Raw genomic sequence first — 20,617 nt, forward strand, 5'->3', positions numbered from 1 at the left:
TTTGGTTACTACGATCCTTTAAAGTTAGACGGTGTATTTATAATGTTCTTTTTAATCTCGCATGTATCAACTACAGTGTTCTTCCATCTGTTTAACTATTCTTTCAGTCATATTGAAGACCGTTATTGGGGCTAGTTGCGCTCATCTACGCTTTATTTATTTATTTCTTTTTTCTTTTTGCACAATACAAAAAAGGGTATTTAGAGGGACCGAATATCTCCTCTAGGGCTGAGTAAGGTTTCATGGCCTTTTAGCAACAACCAGAAGTACTTCTCCAGATAACAGCTTTTTCTTTCGGAAATCTCTACTCATCCATCATTGTCAAATATTTCTTGAAAATTGCATAAGAACATTTAAGATAACTCAAAAAAAGCAACAAACCTACAAGCCAAATATAAACTCTACTTCTCCATAAATCTTTGAAAAATATAAGCTACCCTACATAATAAAGAGCAAGTGTATGGCTAAACACACACACAAACACACACACACACACACACACACACATATATATATATATAAATATATTATATATATATATATATATATATATACATATATATAATATATGTATGTATATATATATATATATATATATACATATAAATATATATGTATATATATACATACATATGTATATATACATATTTTTTTACGGTTATGCTCAGCGCCATTAACTACTTGTACTCCCGCCCTGTGTGCTTGTGCATATTCATAAAAATATTTTGCACCCATTTCTGACGGGTCGCGTACACTAGTAAGAACAAGAGAGGAAGACTTCATGCGATATTTTGTTCATGCAGATAAACATTAACCAACAAACGAGAAAACGTGAATTACATTAAAGCAACTTATTTGTAAGTTTTTTATTAACTTACAAGAAAAAATATTTAGAAATTTGGCGGAGGAATGTGACATATCTATATACGAGATCCTTCCAAATCTGTGACATATCAGAAGAGGGACATGACAAAAGAGTGACATATCAGAAGAGTGACAAATCAGAAGAGATTTATGGGATAATATAAATTTGCTTTTGACTATGATTGCTTACAGTCTGTCTGATACTAGGAGGACTATATTTTCCTCCAAGGTCAGATAAGAATTTACATATATAAACATAAAAATAGGATTGAAATATAGTCTAAAGATATTTAGACCTGCATTTTTTAATGTATAAGTACATAAAAAAGTAACGTTTATTAACTTCGTCATTAAATACTTCTAAATACTTCAAACGTTTATTTTAGAAATTTAAAAGTAGATAAAAAACACTCTTACCATTCATCAATTTCATCGTCATTATGATGACAATATCAATAAATAAATGTAAGTTGAGAGCAGTGATTCGAATATCATCATTTAACGAGACAGCCTTTCTTCTTAAAACAGTTGCGAGCCTATTCTCTCTTTGAATTTCATCCCTCTTCCTTTTCCTCGTATAAATACCCTAAGTTGAATGTTGTGCCTCTGGGTCTATGAGATGGTCTTCCATTATGAATTCTCGAATCATCAAGTAAACTCCCATATGGTGTCGTTCAACGACTGTTTCGAATCTCCTGTGGTAAGCCTCTGCTCTATTATTTGGTCTTGGGAGATTATATTCTTGCAGGTGATAAATGCGCCACACTTGGACCAAGTTATGGGGGATGGCGTACTTAGTTTTGTCTCGGCCTTCCTTTATTTTGTGAATTTATGTGTCTACCTAGCACGTAAGTATCAGCAAAATATTCATATATCGTTAGTAAACCTAGCTTTATCTTTTAGTACATCTAAAGCTTGTAATCCTTTCTTTCTTCCTGCAATAGGTGCATGATTATGTGACTTTCCCACGGATATCCAGCCCCCATGTATATTAAAAAGATGAACTCCACGGAGGGTTACTTATGTTACTCTTTTGAATTTTTATTTGGCACTCTTCTGTTATGTCCCTCTTTTATTACACACATATATACATATATATACTCACACACACATTATATATACATACATATATAAATATATATATATATATATATATATATGTATATATATATATATATATATATGTGTGTGTGTGTATATATATATATATATATATATACTGTATATATTTTTATATACATATTACTCTTGTGTGTATGTATGTATGTATGTATGTATATATATATTATATATTATATATATATATATATATATACACACACACAAGAGGTCTATAGAAAAAGTATCCGACCTTGGTCCATTAGGAAAACTACTGTGTACATTTCATAAATCTAATTTAATCACCTTCAAAGTACTTCTCTCGGCGAGAGTGCTTTGAAGATGATTAGATTACATTTTTTGAAACGCATCCAATTCTTTTTCCTCATGGACCGAGGTTTACTACTTTTTGTATAGACCTCGTATGTTTTTTTTTTTCTACCTCTGTATGGGATGTTGGTGTATACGTTTAAATGATCTTTAATTAATTCTACAATTTTGTCACTGATACTTAAAAATCTTCTATGTTGCCTGCAATATGTTTATTAATAAGAAAATCCACTCCATTTTCTTGTTTTCCTTCAAGTCATTTTAAGCAAATTATATGGCCCTCTTTTAACTCTATTTGAGATTCCCCAGTTCTTCCAATTTTGCTCAATCCTATTACTTCACTATATTCAGGATCTCCCGAGGTCTAATTGCAATTATTTTTTTCATTGATTCAATGATTTCTAATAAAAATTTTCCTTCCTTATTAAAAATGGTTCTCGTATACATATACTCCAAAACCTTTTAAAATATGTTTATATATGGTCGTGGTATGAGCGTTTGAAAATTGCCAATTTTCAAAAGCGTTATTTTCGTGACCCTTAGGACTGGTGGCCCTTAGCACTGTGAAAGCCTCATTAGCTTCACTAATATTATAAAATTCTTCTCTTTTACCAGAAAGATCTTTATTAATAAGCAAACCCACTCCATTTTCTTAGTTCTCTTCATGTCCTCTGATGCAATATATATGACCCACTTTCAACTTAATACAAGATTCCCCATTTCTTTTAATTTCACCAAATCGTATCATATCTTGATTTATTTATTTCAACTCTTCTATTAAAATAGATAGGTGTTCTTCCCTAGAGATGCTCATGGCGTTGTATTTTACAAGGTTCAGTTTGCAAAGATGGTTTCTCTAGTACAGATATTTTTCGTACCCCTTAAGGTGGGCAGTTGTTCCAATGCCGCTGGGGACTAGGGACCCAAATAAAGTTGTTGAATTGATGTATGTAGTATGGACAGGTTTCGTCATTACGATGGCCGCTGTAGATTGGTGATGTCGGGAGGCTTTTCTCCGATTTCTCACTTCAAAGCAAATTGGCATAGGTGATACTGCCTTTCTACAGCTCTGTTGATCATAGCAATACACAAACTATTTCATCATGTTAAGATATCCTCCACTTAGCAAGGGATATATATATATATATATATATATAGGTATATACATATATACATATATATATACATATATATATAAATATATATATATATATATATATATGTGTGTGTGTGTGTGTGTGTGTATTTGTGTATTTATATATATAAAGAGAGAGAGAGAGAGAGAGAGAGAGAGAGAGAGAGAGAGAGAGAGCATTCTTTTTGTGTAAAATCTCTTTCATCTATATCAAATCAATTGTTGGTCCATCTTCTCCTGCTGTTTTGCCTCTTCATGCCTTTTATGTTTACTCTCCGTAAGACATATTAAACAAATGACCATATCCATGTTATTACCCCGCTAATGAAAAAAAATCAACAGAATACGACAATCCACTATGTATGGCACTTATAGACTATGAGAAGGCTTTTGATTTTGTCAAAAGCTCAGCAGTAATGAAAGCTCTTCAAAGACAAGAAATAGAAGAATCTTTTATTAGAAGACTTGAAGATATCTATACAAGTACAGCAATCCTAAAACTACATAAATATAATGAACAAATCCGATTGAGACCCCATCTCTCTTAAATTATTCCCAGCATGCCTACAATAAGTTTTTACAAATTTAGATTGGAAAAATGTAGGAATTGACATTCATGAGGAATACCTAAACCACCTAAGATTTGCAGATGACATACTTATGTCAAGTGAATCATGGTAAGAAATAAAAGAGATGATAGAAGACTTGAAAAGAAAGGGCAGAAATGTAGGACTGAAAATTATTATGAGTAAAACTAAAAGTAAAATGATGTATAATAAAAATGTAGAGAGACAACAATAAGAGTTATGGACGAACCTCTAGAGATTGTTAATGAATATACGAACTTAGGACACACAGTAGGTATTTCCCCATGATAGGAGGCCGACATTAAAAGAAAGATAAGCATGGGATGGAGTGCTTTTGGAAAACACAATGAAAGAAAGGAAAAAGTATTAATGAGATGGTTAAATCAATTTTAACTTATGCATCAGAAACTTGGAGCCTTACTAAAGCCTTAGAACATAAGATAGTTATAACTCAGATCTATGGGGAGAATAATGATGGGAATAACACTAAGATACAGAAAAAGAGCAACTTGTGTATGAGAGCAAATCAAATAGAGGATATTCTAACATGTAAGAAAAAGAAATGGACATGGATAGGACATATTATAGGAATAGTAAATAATAGATAAAAGTAAAACTAGCTGATTGTGTCCCTAGAGAAGGACAACAAGACGATGAATTGACAAACAAAGAAAGTTTACTGGTGTGAACTGGCGTAAAAAGACCATAGACACACGCAAGTGGAAGGATAGGTCTGAGGCCTTTGTTCCTCAGCAGACTAGTAATGGCTGATGATATATATATATATATATATAAATGTATATGTATATGTATATACTATATATATATATATATATATATATTTATATATATATATATATATATACATATATATATATATATATATATATATACAGAAGATGAGAAGGGAAATTTCTGGAGAGACATGGATGGAGTAATGCAAGAACTAGAAGAACATGAAATTGGGGAGAGAAACCCAGGGAGACAGTGTAGTGGACTTTGCTGTGTCATTTGACATGGCAATAGTAAACACATTCTTTAAGAAGAAAAGGGAACACATAATAATATATAGGAGGGGGGGAAGATGTTCCCAGATAGACTACTTTCTGTATAAAAGGATAAAGCTGGTGGAGGTCAAGGACAGCAAGATTATCCCAGGTGACCATGTAGCCCCCCAACACAGACTGCTAAGTCTGGACTTAGGTCTAAAAAGGGAAAGAAAGGCTAACACTAAAGGGATAAGGAAAATTAAATGGTACAAACTAGTGAGGGAAGGAGATAAGATGAGAGAGTTTAAGAGGAGGGTTTTGGAGGATATTGATATAGGAATTGAAGATGCTCAAGAATGGTGGACACGAAATGCAGCAGTAATAAGAAGGCATGGAAAGAAGCTGCTAGGAGAGACATCTGGTATCATATTGGAAGAAAAGGAGAGTTGGTGGTGGAGTGAAGAAATTGAGAAAGTTGTAAAAGATAAGGAGAAGACAAAGAAGAGATGGGAAGAGTCACAGTCAAGGGAAGACAGGGAGATGTTCAGAGAGAAAAACAAGGTGGTGAAGTTGGTAGTAGCTCAAGCTAAAGCAAAGGCATATGATGATGTGTATAATGAGCTAGGGACAAAGGAAGGATTAAACAAGATGATCAAGCTATAAAAGACTAGAAATAAGAGCACCAAAGATATTACACACATCAAACAAATAAAAGATCAAGATGGTGTAGTACTTAGAAAGGAAGAAGACATTGTAAAGAGATGGAAAGAATATTTTGAACAGCTGTTAAATGAAAAAAATTATAGATTATTAAGAGAGGATGGGCAGGTGAACATTGGCATGGTAATAAGGTTCTCTAGGCAAGAGGTAATAAATGTACTGAGGAAGATGAAGAATGGGAAGGCAACTGGACCAGGCATGATTCCTGTGGAGGCATGGAAAGCATTAGGAGATGAAGGAGTGGATACATTGTACGATTTCATGATAAAGATTTTTGAGCAGGAGAAGATACAAAATGAGTGGCGTGAGAGTATATTGATCCCAATCTTCAAAGGGAAAGGGGATGTCCAAGAGTGTGGGAATTACAGAGGTATTAAGTTGATGTCCCACACTTTGAAGATACTGAAAAGGATGATAGATGCCAAACTATGAGAAGAAGTAGAAATAGGTAAAGAGCAGATGGGATTCATGACTGTTCTACACATTACAAAATCCATGAGGAGGATAAACAACATAGTTGACAACACATTTCCTTGGAGTACTCTACTTTTCAATGAAAATTCATTTGAAAAGACTCCACTAATATTACCTTTGCACCTGCTATACTTATGAACCGACTTAATCAAATTCAAAAAGGCCTCTCCACAAAATTGGTCAGTGCACACTATCAAAGGCTTTTTCAGTTCACAAATGCCATCAAAAGTAGATTTCTTTGTTTTACGCATTGCTGTAAAACATGTCTCAAAATGAAAATTTGGTCAGTACAACTTCTACCTTTTCTTAATCCTGCTTGTTCATCTCTCAGCTTTTCGTCAAACCTTTTATCTAGCCTTTCTAGAATATTCACGCTATATATTTTCATAACAACTGACGTAACTGTGAGGCCTCTGAAATTATTGCAATCAGTCAATTCTCTTTATTTTACCATTTTTATCAGCAGATTCTACAAAATAATCTGAGTATTCTGGGGGCCATTTCATTTTAATTCAGTATCATTTCTGCAGTTATTCCATTGGATCCAGGGACTTTCCATCTCTTGAGTTTTTCACTGATAGCTTCGACTTCAAATACACTGAAATCATTCATGGGTACATCAAGATCTTTATCAGCTTCAGGTCAATCAAATTAATACCTTGTAATCTCCTCTTCATGACCCCATTAGTGTTCTATCCATATATTATTTTTAGCATCGTTATGGAATTTACTTAAGTATCCAACCCTGAAGGAAATGATATGTAAAATAGTAAAATATTATGAAGGAAATTTTTAACCCATTAATCTTGAATATAAAACCTTTGAATATAAGTATGATAAAATGGAGCATTTACCCATGAAATCCTTTCATTTAACCTGAATAACAAAGTATTGAAGCAATCAAATAACTGTCAACAATAAATCAAGTATTTTAACGAACAACAACTGAAAATCTCTAACAAAAAACAACCAAATAGTAACAGCATGCTTTATGAAGAACAATGATTGGGTTCAGAAAAGCAGGAAATTAAATGTCGGAATAGATATCCAAAAAATATTTAGTTTCAATTGGGTATAAAGAATAATGTTTATTGTGCCTACTGAAGTAAAAAAAAAAAATTACGAAACTAATTTGCTGCACAAATGTATATTACTAAGTGAAAATCCCCGGAAACCTTTAAAATATGGCTGAATTATTTCAACATTCATTTATATCCAACGGATATATAAGCAGATAAGCAAATTGGTGAAGTAAAGAGAACTTTGGGTGTGAAGAAAATGCCACCTTGAATCACGATGAAGTCACTGGCAGCAGGGTGACGGATTGGATTTAAGGCGATAGACAAGATGACTTTTAGGCTTTTACTCCTGTTGCCTGGCGGATCATCTTACTGGAATTAGTATGGATTGACAGGGGTCACTTGCCTTAGATAGATAGGTACTGCACATCACAAGGAACTGACTATACTTTGATGAATTTAGCCAATGAATCCTCTATGGATTTAGTCAGTCTATGAAAAGCGAAAATGACAATGTAGCAGGGTGCTGAGAATCCCCCGATTTATAAATTCAATAGAAAAATTGAAAATTGAAAATTGGAATGTTAGAACCATGAAACACATTGGGAAGTTACAACAAGTGGAAAATGAATTTATAAACTAGAGTTTGGATATCTTGGCCCAAACTGAAACACGTTGTAAGGGGATTGCACCAAGGCAATATATATATATATATATATACACACACACATATATATATATATATATGTATATATATATATATACATATATATATATATATATATGTATATATATATATATATATACATATATATATATATATATATATGTATATATATATATATATATATATACTTAGGGACAACAGATGGAACTGGGAGAGAAGGGGTAGGAATGATGATGACACCGAGAGTAGAAAAGGCTTTAACGGAACGGAGAGCTGTAAATAGTAGTAGATTGTTACTTGAAAAGGTTAAATCAAAGCAATGCAATATGAGTATTATAGTTTGCTATTCATCAACAAATGATTCTCATAAAGAAAGGGAATATGAATACTATGGAAAACTGCAGAGTGTAATAGATGATATCGCAGAGAGAGATAAGAAAATTGTGATTGGTGACTTCAGTGGTAAAGATGGAAGGAATAATCAAGGTAAAGTGAATGTGATGGGTATTGAGGGTCTTAGCGAGGTTGCACATAAAAATAGAGCACACTTTATAAGTTTTTTAGTAAAAAAAAAAAAAACCTTGTATTAGAGGTACTCTTTTCCAGCACAAGGACATCGACAAATATGCATGGATTTCACCATGTGGCAATTACAAAAATTTAATAGATCATATAGCTATTTATAAAGAGAGAAGGGGGACTTTTGAGAAATGTAAGAAGATATAGAGGTGCAGATATTGGTAGTAAACACCAGCTCCTCATTGTCACAATGAAATTAATACTGGAAGCACCCAACAGAAATGTATATAGAATACCTAGATTAGATACAACTAAGCTTCTAGAAAATAAGCACAGAGAAACATTCTGTAATTGAATGCAGGAATCGAATTGTTGTTTCAGAGACTTTAAAAGACAAAGAATAGACAAGTAATGAAGAAATGTTGTGATATTAAGAACATATATCAGTCAGTTGGTAGCGAAATCTTGGGACATGCACTTAAGAGAAAACCATGGATATAAAATGATACTTGGGATGCTATAAAAAGGAGACATAAGACAGAAATTAATTGTTGAAATTTCTCGAGGAAGTAATGAAAATTACAAGGTAGAGCATGCTAAGTATTCCAGTATTGATATTGAAGTCAAAAGCAAAGCCCAGAAATTACTACAGAGAATATCTAAACAGGAAAGCAGAATAGGCTGACGAAGCTATGAATTCAGGGAGTGAATAATTTGATGAGAATACCACGTGCAAAGTTAATGTTAGGGGGAGTCTTTTCATATGAATTTCCAGTGAACAGCGGAGCACTCCAAGGGAATGTGTTAAAAACCTATGTTATTTATGCTCCCAATGGATCTTGTAATGCGTACACAGTTAGAGATGGTGAAGAAGGATTGAACTGGACTGCTAATAGGAAATTGCCAGACGTACATGATGATGATAATGCTGTCCCCTTATTAGCAGAACACCCTAGGATTTACAATGCTTGCTTACCAGAATGCATGGAATATCACAGGAGGTTGGGCTCAAGATAAATAAAAGAAAGACAGAGATAATGAGAATGGAGTATGCAATGGAAGATGAAATATCATTGGAAGGAGAAAGGATTAATGAGGTACAATCACTTAAATATTTAGGAACTATGATCTCCAATGAGTTTAGTGAAAGACTGAAAAAGGCAAATCAGGCAATGGCTAAATTAAGAAAAATATGGAAATAAAATCGCCTGAATTATATATAAAAAATCAGACTATACAGTATATCAGTTTAGTAAGATCGGTGTTACTGTATAGACATGAGTCATGGTATGACAATGAAACAAAATCCAACAGCTTTAGTAGATTTGAGAACAAAGCCCCCAAAAAGGATAATGGGAGTTAAATGCCAGGATAGGATTATAAAGGAAACTATAAGAGAGATTACTCGAGTGCCATATGTGGAAGAGATAATGGTGAGGGGTAGATGGAGATGGTTTGGGCATGCGCTTTGCACTGTCCAAGAGAGATTAGTCCGCCAAACGTTTAGCTGGGCTCCACAAGGCAATAGAAGAGTTGGAAGACCCAGGCCTACATGGCTGAGGACTATGAAGCGTGAAGTAGAAGATGATGAATGAAGAAGTATTGAATGGAAAGGTCAAGATAGAGACGATTGGCAAAATCTAATCTAGGCCCTTTGCGTCAATAGGCGTATGAGGAGATGACTATGATATATATATATATATATATATATATATATATATATATATATATATATATATATATATATATATATATATATATATATATATATATATGTGTGTGTGTGTGTGTGTGTGTGTGTGTATAGATAGATAGATAGATAGATAGATATAAACGAGGTCTATAGAAAAAGTATTCGACCTTGGTCTATTAGGAAAACTACTGTGTACATTTCATAAATTTCATTTAATCACCTACAAAGTATTCTCCAAACGGGAGTGCTTTGAAGGTGATTAAATTAAATTATTGAAACGTTCATGAGTATAGTAAGTGCAAAGTTAATGTTAGTGGAGTCCTATCAAATGAAAGGACTCCACTATCATTAACTTTGCACTTGCTATACTCATGAACAGACTTAATCAAATTTACATACTTAAGAGGAATTCCATAATAACGCAGGACTCTCCACAAAATTGGCCGGTGCACAGTGTCAAAGGAATTTTCATAGTCCACAAATGCCATCAAAAGTGGATTTCTATGTTCTAAGCATTGCTGCACATGTCTCAAAATAAAAATTTGCTCTGTGCAACTTCTACCTTTTCTAAATCGTGTCTGTTCACCTCTCAGATTTTCATCAATCTTTCTCCAGTCTCTTTAGAATAAGCATGCTATATATTTTCATAACAAACTGGACGTAAGTGTGATGCCTCTGTAATTAATGGTATAAGTCAGGTCTCCTTTTTGCCATTTTCACCAATACTCCTAGTTCCTATTCATCAGGTTTTGCTTCTTAATGCCCCATTGTACAAAATAAATTCGTAAGTAATTTGGGCGTCACTACATTTTCAGCTAATATCATCTCAGCAGTTATTCCATCGTATCCAGGGACTTTCTATTTCTTGAGTTTTTCAATGATAGCTTCGATTTCCAACACGCTGAATTCATTCATAGGCACATCAAGATCTTCCACAGCTTCAAAAATATAAATTAAATCATCATTACCTTGGTATCTCCTATTCATGACCTCATTGAAGTGTTCCATCCATATATTATTTTTAGCATCCTTATGGAATTTACTAAAGTATCCAAAACTAAAGGAAAAGATATGTAAAATAGTAAAATATTATGAAGGGAAAGTTTAACCTATTAATCTTGAAAATAAAACCTTTGGATATAAGGACGATAAAATTGAACACTTACCCATGAAATCCTTTTATTTAACCCAGATAACAAGTATTAAAGCAATCAAATAACTGTCAACAATAAATGGAGTATTTTAACGAGCAAAATCTGAAAATATCTAATAAAAAAAAGAACCAAGAACATGTAACCTGTGGCTCATTTGATTGGGTTCAGACAAGCAGGAAATTATATGTCGTAATAAATCTCCAAAAATATTCAGTTACAACTGGGCAGAAAGAATAATATTTATTGTGCACACCGAAGTAAAAAAAAAATAATCTTACGAAACTGATTTCCTCCGCAAATGTATATTACTACGTGAAAATACCTGGAAACCTTTGAAATATAGCTGAATTGTTTCAATATTCATTTATATCCCGGTCTTTATGCCTTTTATCCTTTTATTATACCATTACTTATCCATGACATAACGGAATCACAAAAGGCTTTATATCTAATCCTGAATAAGAGTAAAATGGCCCATAAATTCATAAAAAAATAGCCATTCATCTTTTTATTTTGTATTAGATTTTTGTTGTTGTTGATAGGAAAGATGGGTGAGAGAAGAGTGGGAACAGTTAGCTAACTAATCATGGTACGGGATAGTTTGAAAACTTATGTATTAGTGAGAGTAGTGTAAATTGAGGTTTAACCACAATTTTATTAAAATAGAAGGCACGTTTCTCCGTTTGAGGTCTAAAAAGTTAATTTAAATCTATTGATGCTTATTTTTCTTTTACTTCTATATTAGTTTTCTGGTATTCTTGGCCACCGGCGTAGTATATCTTCATGTTGAAGTTAATCCGTGTGGGAGGATTTGAGAGACCTTGGGGACTTTGTAGGGAGGCTTGCATTCCTTCTACTGATTGATGCTGTGTTTCTTGCATAGTTATGCTGGAGGAATTGATGAGTTTGAGTCCGAATTTGGTACAATTCCGGATATGAAATCTTCATCTGATGCGTCTTCTGAATTATCTATTTAATTCTCTTCTTTTTGTGTGAAATGATGTATAGCCTATTTCTACCTTATTTATTGTTTGGTCAGAGTATTGCAATGTTATTATATTATCTGCTAATATGCTGTCTATTATCAAGGGGTAGAATATTCGTTTACGCTGCCCCAATTTTATAGCTATATTTTGTATTGTCGAAATTCTTGCGTTATCTCGTATGTTTTTTAGAAGGCTACTTGCATTAACCTCACAATTCCCTGTACTGATAGCAGTTACTTTGCCGTAACTTGTAATATTGTTTGTAGTGGAAAATACATCTCTGTTCGCCTTTATCTCTTGTATATTCCTTTTAAATGGAGGTTTTCTTACTGGGCATTTTGCTGCTAAAGTTATATATTTTTGGGCGCAGCTGACGCATTTTTTTTTTCAGTATATTCCTTGTACGTATAGTCATATGATCAGCATTCAGAGAATATTTTGAAGTTTTTATCTTTAGCCCATTCCTTATGCAGATGCTAATAAGAATCGTATTTATAGCAAAATTAATAATTTCACAATCTATTGACTTGGGATGTATTGGTAGGCTATGAAGAGACCTCTTTTTATGGATTACTTTGTCATCTTCGAAGTTTAAAACCTAATTTTTATAATGCTAGTATTATTTAGGATTTTTATCACATCCTCCACTTTAGCCCAATTATTTTCCCTTTCAATAGTAGATTTAAGTTATTTTTCTCCCTATTCTGATGTTGTTACATCCAGATGTTTAACAGTGGTTTTGGCAATATTATATTCTGGGGGATCAATCACTTTAAACTGTTTGTCTGTCTTGAAGATCTTATCTAAGTCATCTTCGTCTACATTAACGACGTTAAAGTGGATTATCGTGAACTCTGACCCTAGTGGTGCCAATGTATTCCCACAACTTTGTGGCTGGGAACTAAAATCTTGTATCTTAATATTCATTTTGCTTCATAGCATTCTCTTTTCTTGTAGATTTGCCAGAAAGAAGGGTGTCACATAAACCTAGCTATGCTGGCACTGAAAGAGGCCAAGACGGTGCCGATGACCTAAGGTCAAGGAAAGATTTTTGAAAGAAGCACGAGCCGCTATTCTCAATATTTAGGCAAGGAGCGAAGATCACGTCTTACCCCTGTGGGTGTTGAAGGGCGCTTATTTTTGCGCAATCCTTACTATGAATGTAATTGTATTATAGTATAGTACAAAATGAGTAAAAAATTTGGAAATATCCTAATCCAATAGATGTATTTATAAAGCCTTACGACATAAGATAGTTACAACCCAAAGAAAGACCTATGGAAAGATGAATGATGTGAATAACACTAAGAGACAGTAAATGAGCAACAGCGATACAAGAACACACTAAAGTAGAGGATATTTTAACAACATGTAAGAAAGAGAAATGGACATAGGTAGGACATATAATGAGAATAACAGATAATATATAGACATTAAGAATAACAGAACAGGTCCCAAGAGATTGCAAAAAAAAAGCAGTAGAAACAAGAGAAAACGATGGATTGACGAACTAAGACAATTTGCTGGTATGAACTGGCAACGAAAGCCCATAAATAGATGAGAGTGAAAAAACATGATTGAAGTCTTTGTCCTGCAGTGAACTAGTTATAGCTAATGATATATATATACATATATATATATATATATATATATATATATATATATATATATATATATATATATATATATATATATATATATATACAGTATGTGTGCAAATATAAACTGCAATAACATTTAATATCAAATTTTACCTTTGCAAATGTATATCCATTGGAAATTCCTTTATGATAAATATTTTTGGCTAGGTAAGGATTCGAACCTATGCCTCTGAGTCGAAACAATGCCAACAAAGACCTCTAGCCAACATGTGGTCATTTAGGATGAAGATTTACCACTAACCCTCGTGATTCTAATTAATGTAAATATCCACCATAATGGCATCTGATACTGAATTCTAGCTTTGGGAATGTATATCCACTGGAAATTAATTTAAGATAAATATTTCTGGCTGGGCAAAAGATTCGAGCCTATGTATCTGAGCGGAAAAATTACCAATAAGGAACTCTAACCAACCATGCTATTAAGAGAGATATAGGTTTATCGCAAGTCCACCGTACATATTCCTTTCGAATTCAGGAATCTGTTCTTAGAATTGAAATCAACCCAATTCCACCATGATATCTGATTAGCGAGCTTTCTACACTTGGTTATTTAGGATGAATATTTATCACTAAAACTCGTGATTTTAATCAATGTAAAAATCAACCATAATGGCATTTAATACCGAATGCTATCTTTGGGAAGGCATATACACTAGAAATTTAGTTTATAGTGTGTCACGTAAGAAAAGTCTGTTACAGATGAACGTGGGTTTGAGTGCCACTAAATTCCCACCCGATTTATCCTTGTAGATCTGTTGTGTTGAACAACCAATCATGATATGGCATAACTTATGCCAGTGAGACAGACCCTTACATTGATGACCTGATGTTAAGCACACTCATATAGTGTAAATCAAGGGGACAGATAATGCAAAAATATTTTTTCCGATGGGCTTTTTGCAAGTAACATAGCTAGTCATTATTCAGGTCGTCTTTTGTAACTTGAGAGAATATAGTCTGTGCAAAATAATCACCTCAGGTATTGTTTGCGCGAGTAAATCTTTCTCCTATTGTATTTTCTATTATTGATTGAACCCCAAAACTACTCAAATCAGGTCATATTAAGTGATGACAGGTGTGGGGTAATTGGAATAGCGTCTGTGTCTTATCCAGACACACTATTCAGTGACAAGTTGAAGATGATCATTGTTAACACAAGGAGGTTGACGTTGAGCAGTGACTACAGGAAGAGGAGCAAAGCAAACCCTGTAGCACTTATACACTCGGTACTCAGTGAATTGAATCATGAAATGAGCGCGTCACCAGTCATAAGTAAAATACAAAGGGAGTTAGGTGACCAAAAAAAAAAAAAAACACCTATGGATGGGTTCATTGTGCAAATGTGAGACTATTGCTTCTACATTATTTGGGAAGTGATGCGGATCATCCCGTAACTGAATCAATGAAAGTGGTACAGAAACTCCCAGTTTTACTGAATCCTATGACATAATTTGATAATTCCTGCCCTATGAAGGATTTCTTGTCGACTAAAGCCTTATTGAAGATCGTTGAAATTGCCACTGAAGAATAGTCTGACAGCCAGTGGATTACATAGAACACTCAGACGATGACAGAACCTGTGCCTACCCATTTTTGGGGGTTGGGAAAATTGAATAGGGTATTGAGAATTATTAAAGAAAGGATTCCTGCAACACATCGCCCTACCCTACATGAGAAGATGGAACTATGGTTGTATTACCGCTTGACCTTACAGGTGGGAAAATCAATTATGGATTACATCACCCGAATAACTGGAGACTATGATAACCTCTCTTTAGAAGCATGGAATACCATGGAGGACGAGAAAAGGTTCTGCAAGTGAATGTTGGCAAAGCCTCTTCCAACAGCCGTCTTACCATTCTCAGTTACTCCCGGGCAGCCCTGGAAGCAGCACTTCCCATGGCACAGTTTTGAATAAACATGGTAAGACAATGACAGCACGCATGGGGTGAATGATTTCCCACCTCCTATCGAGGCAGCCTGGCATCCAACTATCTCCCATCTCTCCCAAGGAGAAGGTGCCCATAGCAGCTGACTTTCAAGAGGTAGGAGTCAGAAAGGTGGGAAAGTGGTAGCTGTCGGTTGTTGGACTTGCATAGGGAGGGCCACCTATGGGCTCAGTGCCCCTTCAAGGAACAGAGTCCCTGTTTTCAATGCCAGGCCACAGACCATCTTCTGAATGCCTATCAAAAAAACGGTTCAGCCCGAGTAGCTGTCTCTCCTGCACCACCAAGAGGAAAGGGAAGATAATGCGGGAGATGGGACAGGGGCTCCTTGGTCTTCCCTGACCAGTAGGGACCAACGATAGCAATGCCAAGGAACCTGCCAGCATGACTTGTACCAGGAGGAGGGAAAGCCAGTTAGTTCCAAGGCCAGCAAGTGTGTCTTCCCAGAGAGTCCCTGAGGAGATTGGAGGAGTAAAATAAACAAACCCCCAGCCCTACTCATAGAAGTAGGAATGCTTTTCCCGTTCTTAGAATAGAGTTGGGGTCGTGTATGCAACGTGCTCTGCTTGATTCCTGCACCAGCATGTCCTTAATTGAAGAACCACTTGCTACAGACAGCATCCAAACATCAAAGGAGTGCATGGTGCTGAACATGGATTGTAGTCACCAGCTGAAGACGTTTAAGGATGAACTGTGACCCATACGTTTTATGCACTCCTTACATTAAGCAAGGAAAATATCCCCATTATGTTTGGATTGATTTTATAAAGGAGAAGCACGTGAAGTGAAAAGTGGGACTAGGGAAAGAAACAACGATACCTGTTATGGAGGAAACACAGCCTCGAGTGAGGGTCATCCTGGCTGTTAAAGTGAAAACAGGGGTTGTACCCGTCTCCACTTACACAGAGGAGGTAGCACCTTCCCCCGCCCACCACACTATATTGGTGGTACCAACACAGAAACTGGAAGAAGATACACTAGTTTACATTAAACCACATCTAAAGTGGTAAGATTATAAGTTCTCAAGAATCCACACCATTGCAGAGATATCTTTAGTAAATGCAAGTATCCAGTTGTTTTCTTTTGGTACTGAGCCAGTCTGTGACCTCTAGTTATGTTCTCTGGTGGCAGCTGGACAAAAACTGGTGGCCTTGCCTTTTGAGGGTCACAGTCAACATAGGAAAAAGCTGACAAGCTCCATATAACAGCTGCTGAAGATACCACATTCAATTACTATAGAATAGCAGAAGATACTATAAGTATGAGGACGTAATCTCAATTGAACATGACCTTCAGAGAGAATTAAAGAGTTTCCATATAATATAAAGACTGGTAGTCGATCCCGATTGCATTCCAAACCTTATAAAAACCATGTAAAAGCAAGAACAAACGAAATTAAGAAATTAAGATATTAAAGAACGATTCATGAAAGCAAGGGCTGCAGCTTAAAGTATGGGAAAGTAAGCTCTTTAAGACAGTGTATTTAGAGCTTCGATATAATCAAATTCCCTCACATGACACCAGTAAGGAAAAAACGTCTTTTAAATCAAATGATCAGTTATTTGAGTAAAATTTCTTTCATTTGTATTGAATAAAGCATCTGCCTATTTTTCATGTGTTATGATGTCTGTATAAGCTTCACCACTAGGGGGCAGTGTCCATGTATATTTGGACATATCAATTGTAGTTGGGGCTATGGAAGACGAGCATTAAAAATTCTTATATAAGTTCTAAAGCTTTAAAACATCAGAGAAGGAGAATAAACCTAAAAAAATTTTAATTATTTCAACAAGAAATAAAATTTTTGAATCTCAAAATGACACGCAAAGGTCTTAAGCCTTGCCGCTAATAAAGTAGCAATGATAAAATAAATTCCAGAACCGAGAAACAATAAGAAAGTGGCCGGCTTTCTCGGGATTGCAAGGTATTACCATTGGTTAATAAAAGGGATTGGACAATTGACCGACCGCTAGATTCATTAAGAAAGTGACCTGAATTTCAGTGGTAAAAGGAGGAGGAAACTGTTTTTCAGACATTGAAGAATGCTTTCAGGAGACGAACTGTTGGCTTATTCAAGGTTTAACTGCCTGTTTATTGTAATAACCGAAACAAATCAGATCATGATCAGAGGTGTCATTTCTCTGGTTGTTGATAAAGGAAATAAGAAACTTATTTATTTTCCTCAACAAACATTAAAGGGGCAGATACAAGGTGCAGTATCTACGATAATCCTATGGATGCTGGAGTAACATAACTATATTTTGCTTGGGCATAAAGTAAAAATAAATACCGATTATCGTTCATTGCGAGATTTTCTAAGAAGGGGGAGTTAGGTACTCCGAAAGCTCCAGAGGATCAAGAGAATGTTAGAGTATGACCTTGTGGGATTTAAACATATAGCAGGGAAATTAAATAAAGTAGCCAATGCTCTTTCTAAGAATACCATAGCGGTAGTAGCAACTCGAACTACAGAGTGAAAAGAACAACAATAAAAGAATTCAGGTTTAATTACGTAGGAAATGGATAATCTTGGTGAGAGAGAGAGAGAGAGAGAGAGAGAGAGAGAGAGAGAGAGAGAGAGAGAGAGAGAGAGATCACTGTGACAATGATAATGGAAGAGGTTCTATGATGGAACCCAGCGTGCAGGAAATGTGAATGGGCGTGTGCTTGGTTTGTGTGGCTGTAGGATGGGAGAGCTTATTGCAGGACATAAGTTCAAAGCCTGGATTGAACAGGTCAAGGGTTATGTGAAAGTTACAAGTAGCGAGTTCCCAGATTTCTTGCGCTTGGATAGGGATGCGTTCTTCATTAAGACGATATCCTAATGTGCAAATATGAGAAGAGCCGGTAGACATCTGATCTTGCATTTTTCTTCTTTTCTCTCTGGTAGTGAAAGACAAAAGTAAATTATCTAACTCCATATGCCTGACATCTTGGGGGGGGGGGTATTAAATATATTACGATATCTATCAATATTTTTTTATTATTAGCTTTTTAAGAAATCTTACCTTTTACATGATTTATTTTATGATTTCTTATGTTTTTTTTACTGTTTTTCCCATTACTAATGTTATTTATAAGGTTCCTATTTGTAGCCCTTGAAAATGTGAATACGAAAATCCAAAAACCTCGGGAATGATTAATTGATTTTAGGAAAAAAATTTTCCCCTGCCAACATTACGATATATATATATATATATATATATATATATATATATATATATATATATATATATATATATATATATATATAAATATATATATATATATATATATATATATATATATATATATATATATATATATATATATATATATATATATATATATTATCATAATTATGATAGCCCAGTGAGGAAAAGAAATAACGAAATACATAATTATTATCATTATTATTATTATTATTATTATTATTATTACTTGCTAAGCTACAACCCTGGTTGGAAAAGCAACAAGGAAAATAGCCCAGTGTGGAAAGGAAACAAGGAAAAATAAAATATTTCAAGAACAGTAACAATATTAAAATAAACATTTCCTACATAAACTATAAAAATTTTAACAAAACAAGATGAAGAGAAATAAGTTAGGATAGTGTGCCCAAGTATACATTCAAGCAAGAGAACTCTAACCCTAGACAGTGGAACACCATGGTACAGAGCCTATGGCACTACCCAAGACTAGAGAACAATGGTTTGATTTTGGAGTGTCCTTCTCCTAGAAGAGCTGCTTACCATAGCTAAAGAGTCTCTTCTACCCTTACCAAGAGGAAAGTGGCCACTGAATAATTACAGTGCAGTAATTAACCCCTTGGGTGAAAAAAAAATTGTTTGGTAATCTCAGTTAAGAATAGGCCAGACTAATCGGTGTATGTGTAGGCAAAGGGAATATGAACCGTAACCAGAGAGAAGGATATAATGTATTACTGTCTGGCCAGTCAAAGAACCTCATAACTCTATAGTGGTAGTATATCAGTGGGTGGCTGGTGCCCTGGCCAATTTATTACCACAAAGTATATGAACAATTTAGAAAAAATATTATCGGAATATTATGAACATTAAAATATATCTTACATATATAAAATTAAAAACGAAACTTATGTCTGTTCATTAAACATAGCAATTTTCACTGCAACTTTGAACTTTTGATGTTACACCGATTCAATTACCTAATTATAAAGATCATAGCTGGAATAAAACTTCTAGATTACCGTGTAGTATTGACCCTTATTACGGAGAACGCATGACTATCAAAATTAACTGCATAAGTACTATTACAAACAGGATGGTATTGTCTAGAAAGATCTGAATCCCAAGGATAGTAAAAACTATGAAAATTCTCATCAAACCTGTATAAAGAACTAAATGAATGTCGGTACCAGATATTAAGGTCTTGATCAGGAATTATAAATCTTACAGACTGTAGGTTCCTATCCAACAAATTAAGATGAGATTTAGCAGCTGAGGAACAGGCAGGAGAACAATACTGAAAACATGGCAAAATGAAAGAATTATTAAAACATTTCTTCAGAACAGATTGATCACCAAAAATGTTAAATGGTTCTTTCAATTAGGCAATCTTTTGTGTACTTGAAGAAGAAACAAGAACAAATATTTTGCTCAAAAGCAGATTTCCTGTCAAGAATCAAACCTAAAATTGAAAAAAAAAAAAAAAAAAAAAGTCATAAAGAGTTAAAGAAACATTATCAAGGTTGCTATCCAGGTGATAAGGAGTCAGCGTCCTCTACTTATTTGCAATTACATTTAGAGTTTTGT

General features: G+C 34.3%; 1 protein-coding gene across 1 annotated transcript; it reads left to right on the forward strand.

Annotated features, from left to right (window-relative positions):
- Positions 1–5,297: 5,297 nt before the first annotated feature.
- On the forward strand, positions 5,298–5,666 carry LOC137659158 (uncharacterized). Its single transcript, XM_068394223.1, has one exon. The coding sequence runs from the start codon at positions 5,298–5,300 to the stop codon at positions 5,664–5,666; it is 369 nt and encodes a 122-aa protein (XP_068250324.1).
- Positions 5,667–20,617: the final 14,951 nt, after the last annotated feature.

The sequence above is a fragment of the Palaemon carinicauda genome, chromosome 19 (assembly GCF_036898095.1).
Source record: "Palaemon carinicauda isolate YSFRI2023 chromosome 19, ASM3689809v2, whole genome shotgun sequence".
Taxonomy (NCBI): domain Eukaryota; kingdom Metazoa; phylum Arthropoda; class Malacostraca; order Decapoda; family Palaemonidae; genus Palaemon; species Palaemon carinicauda.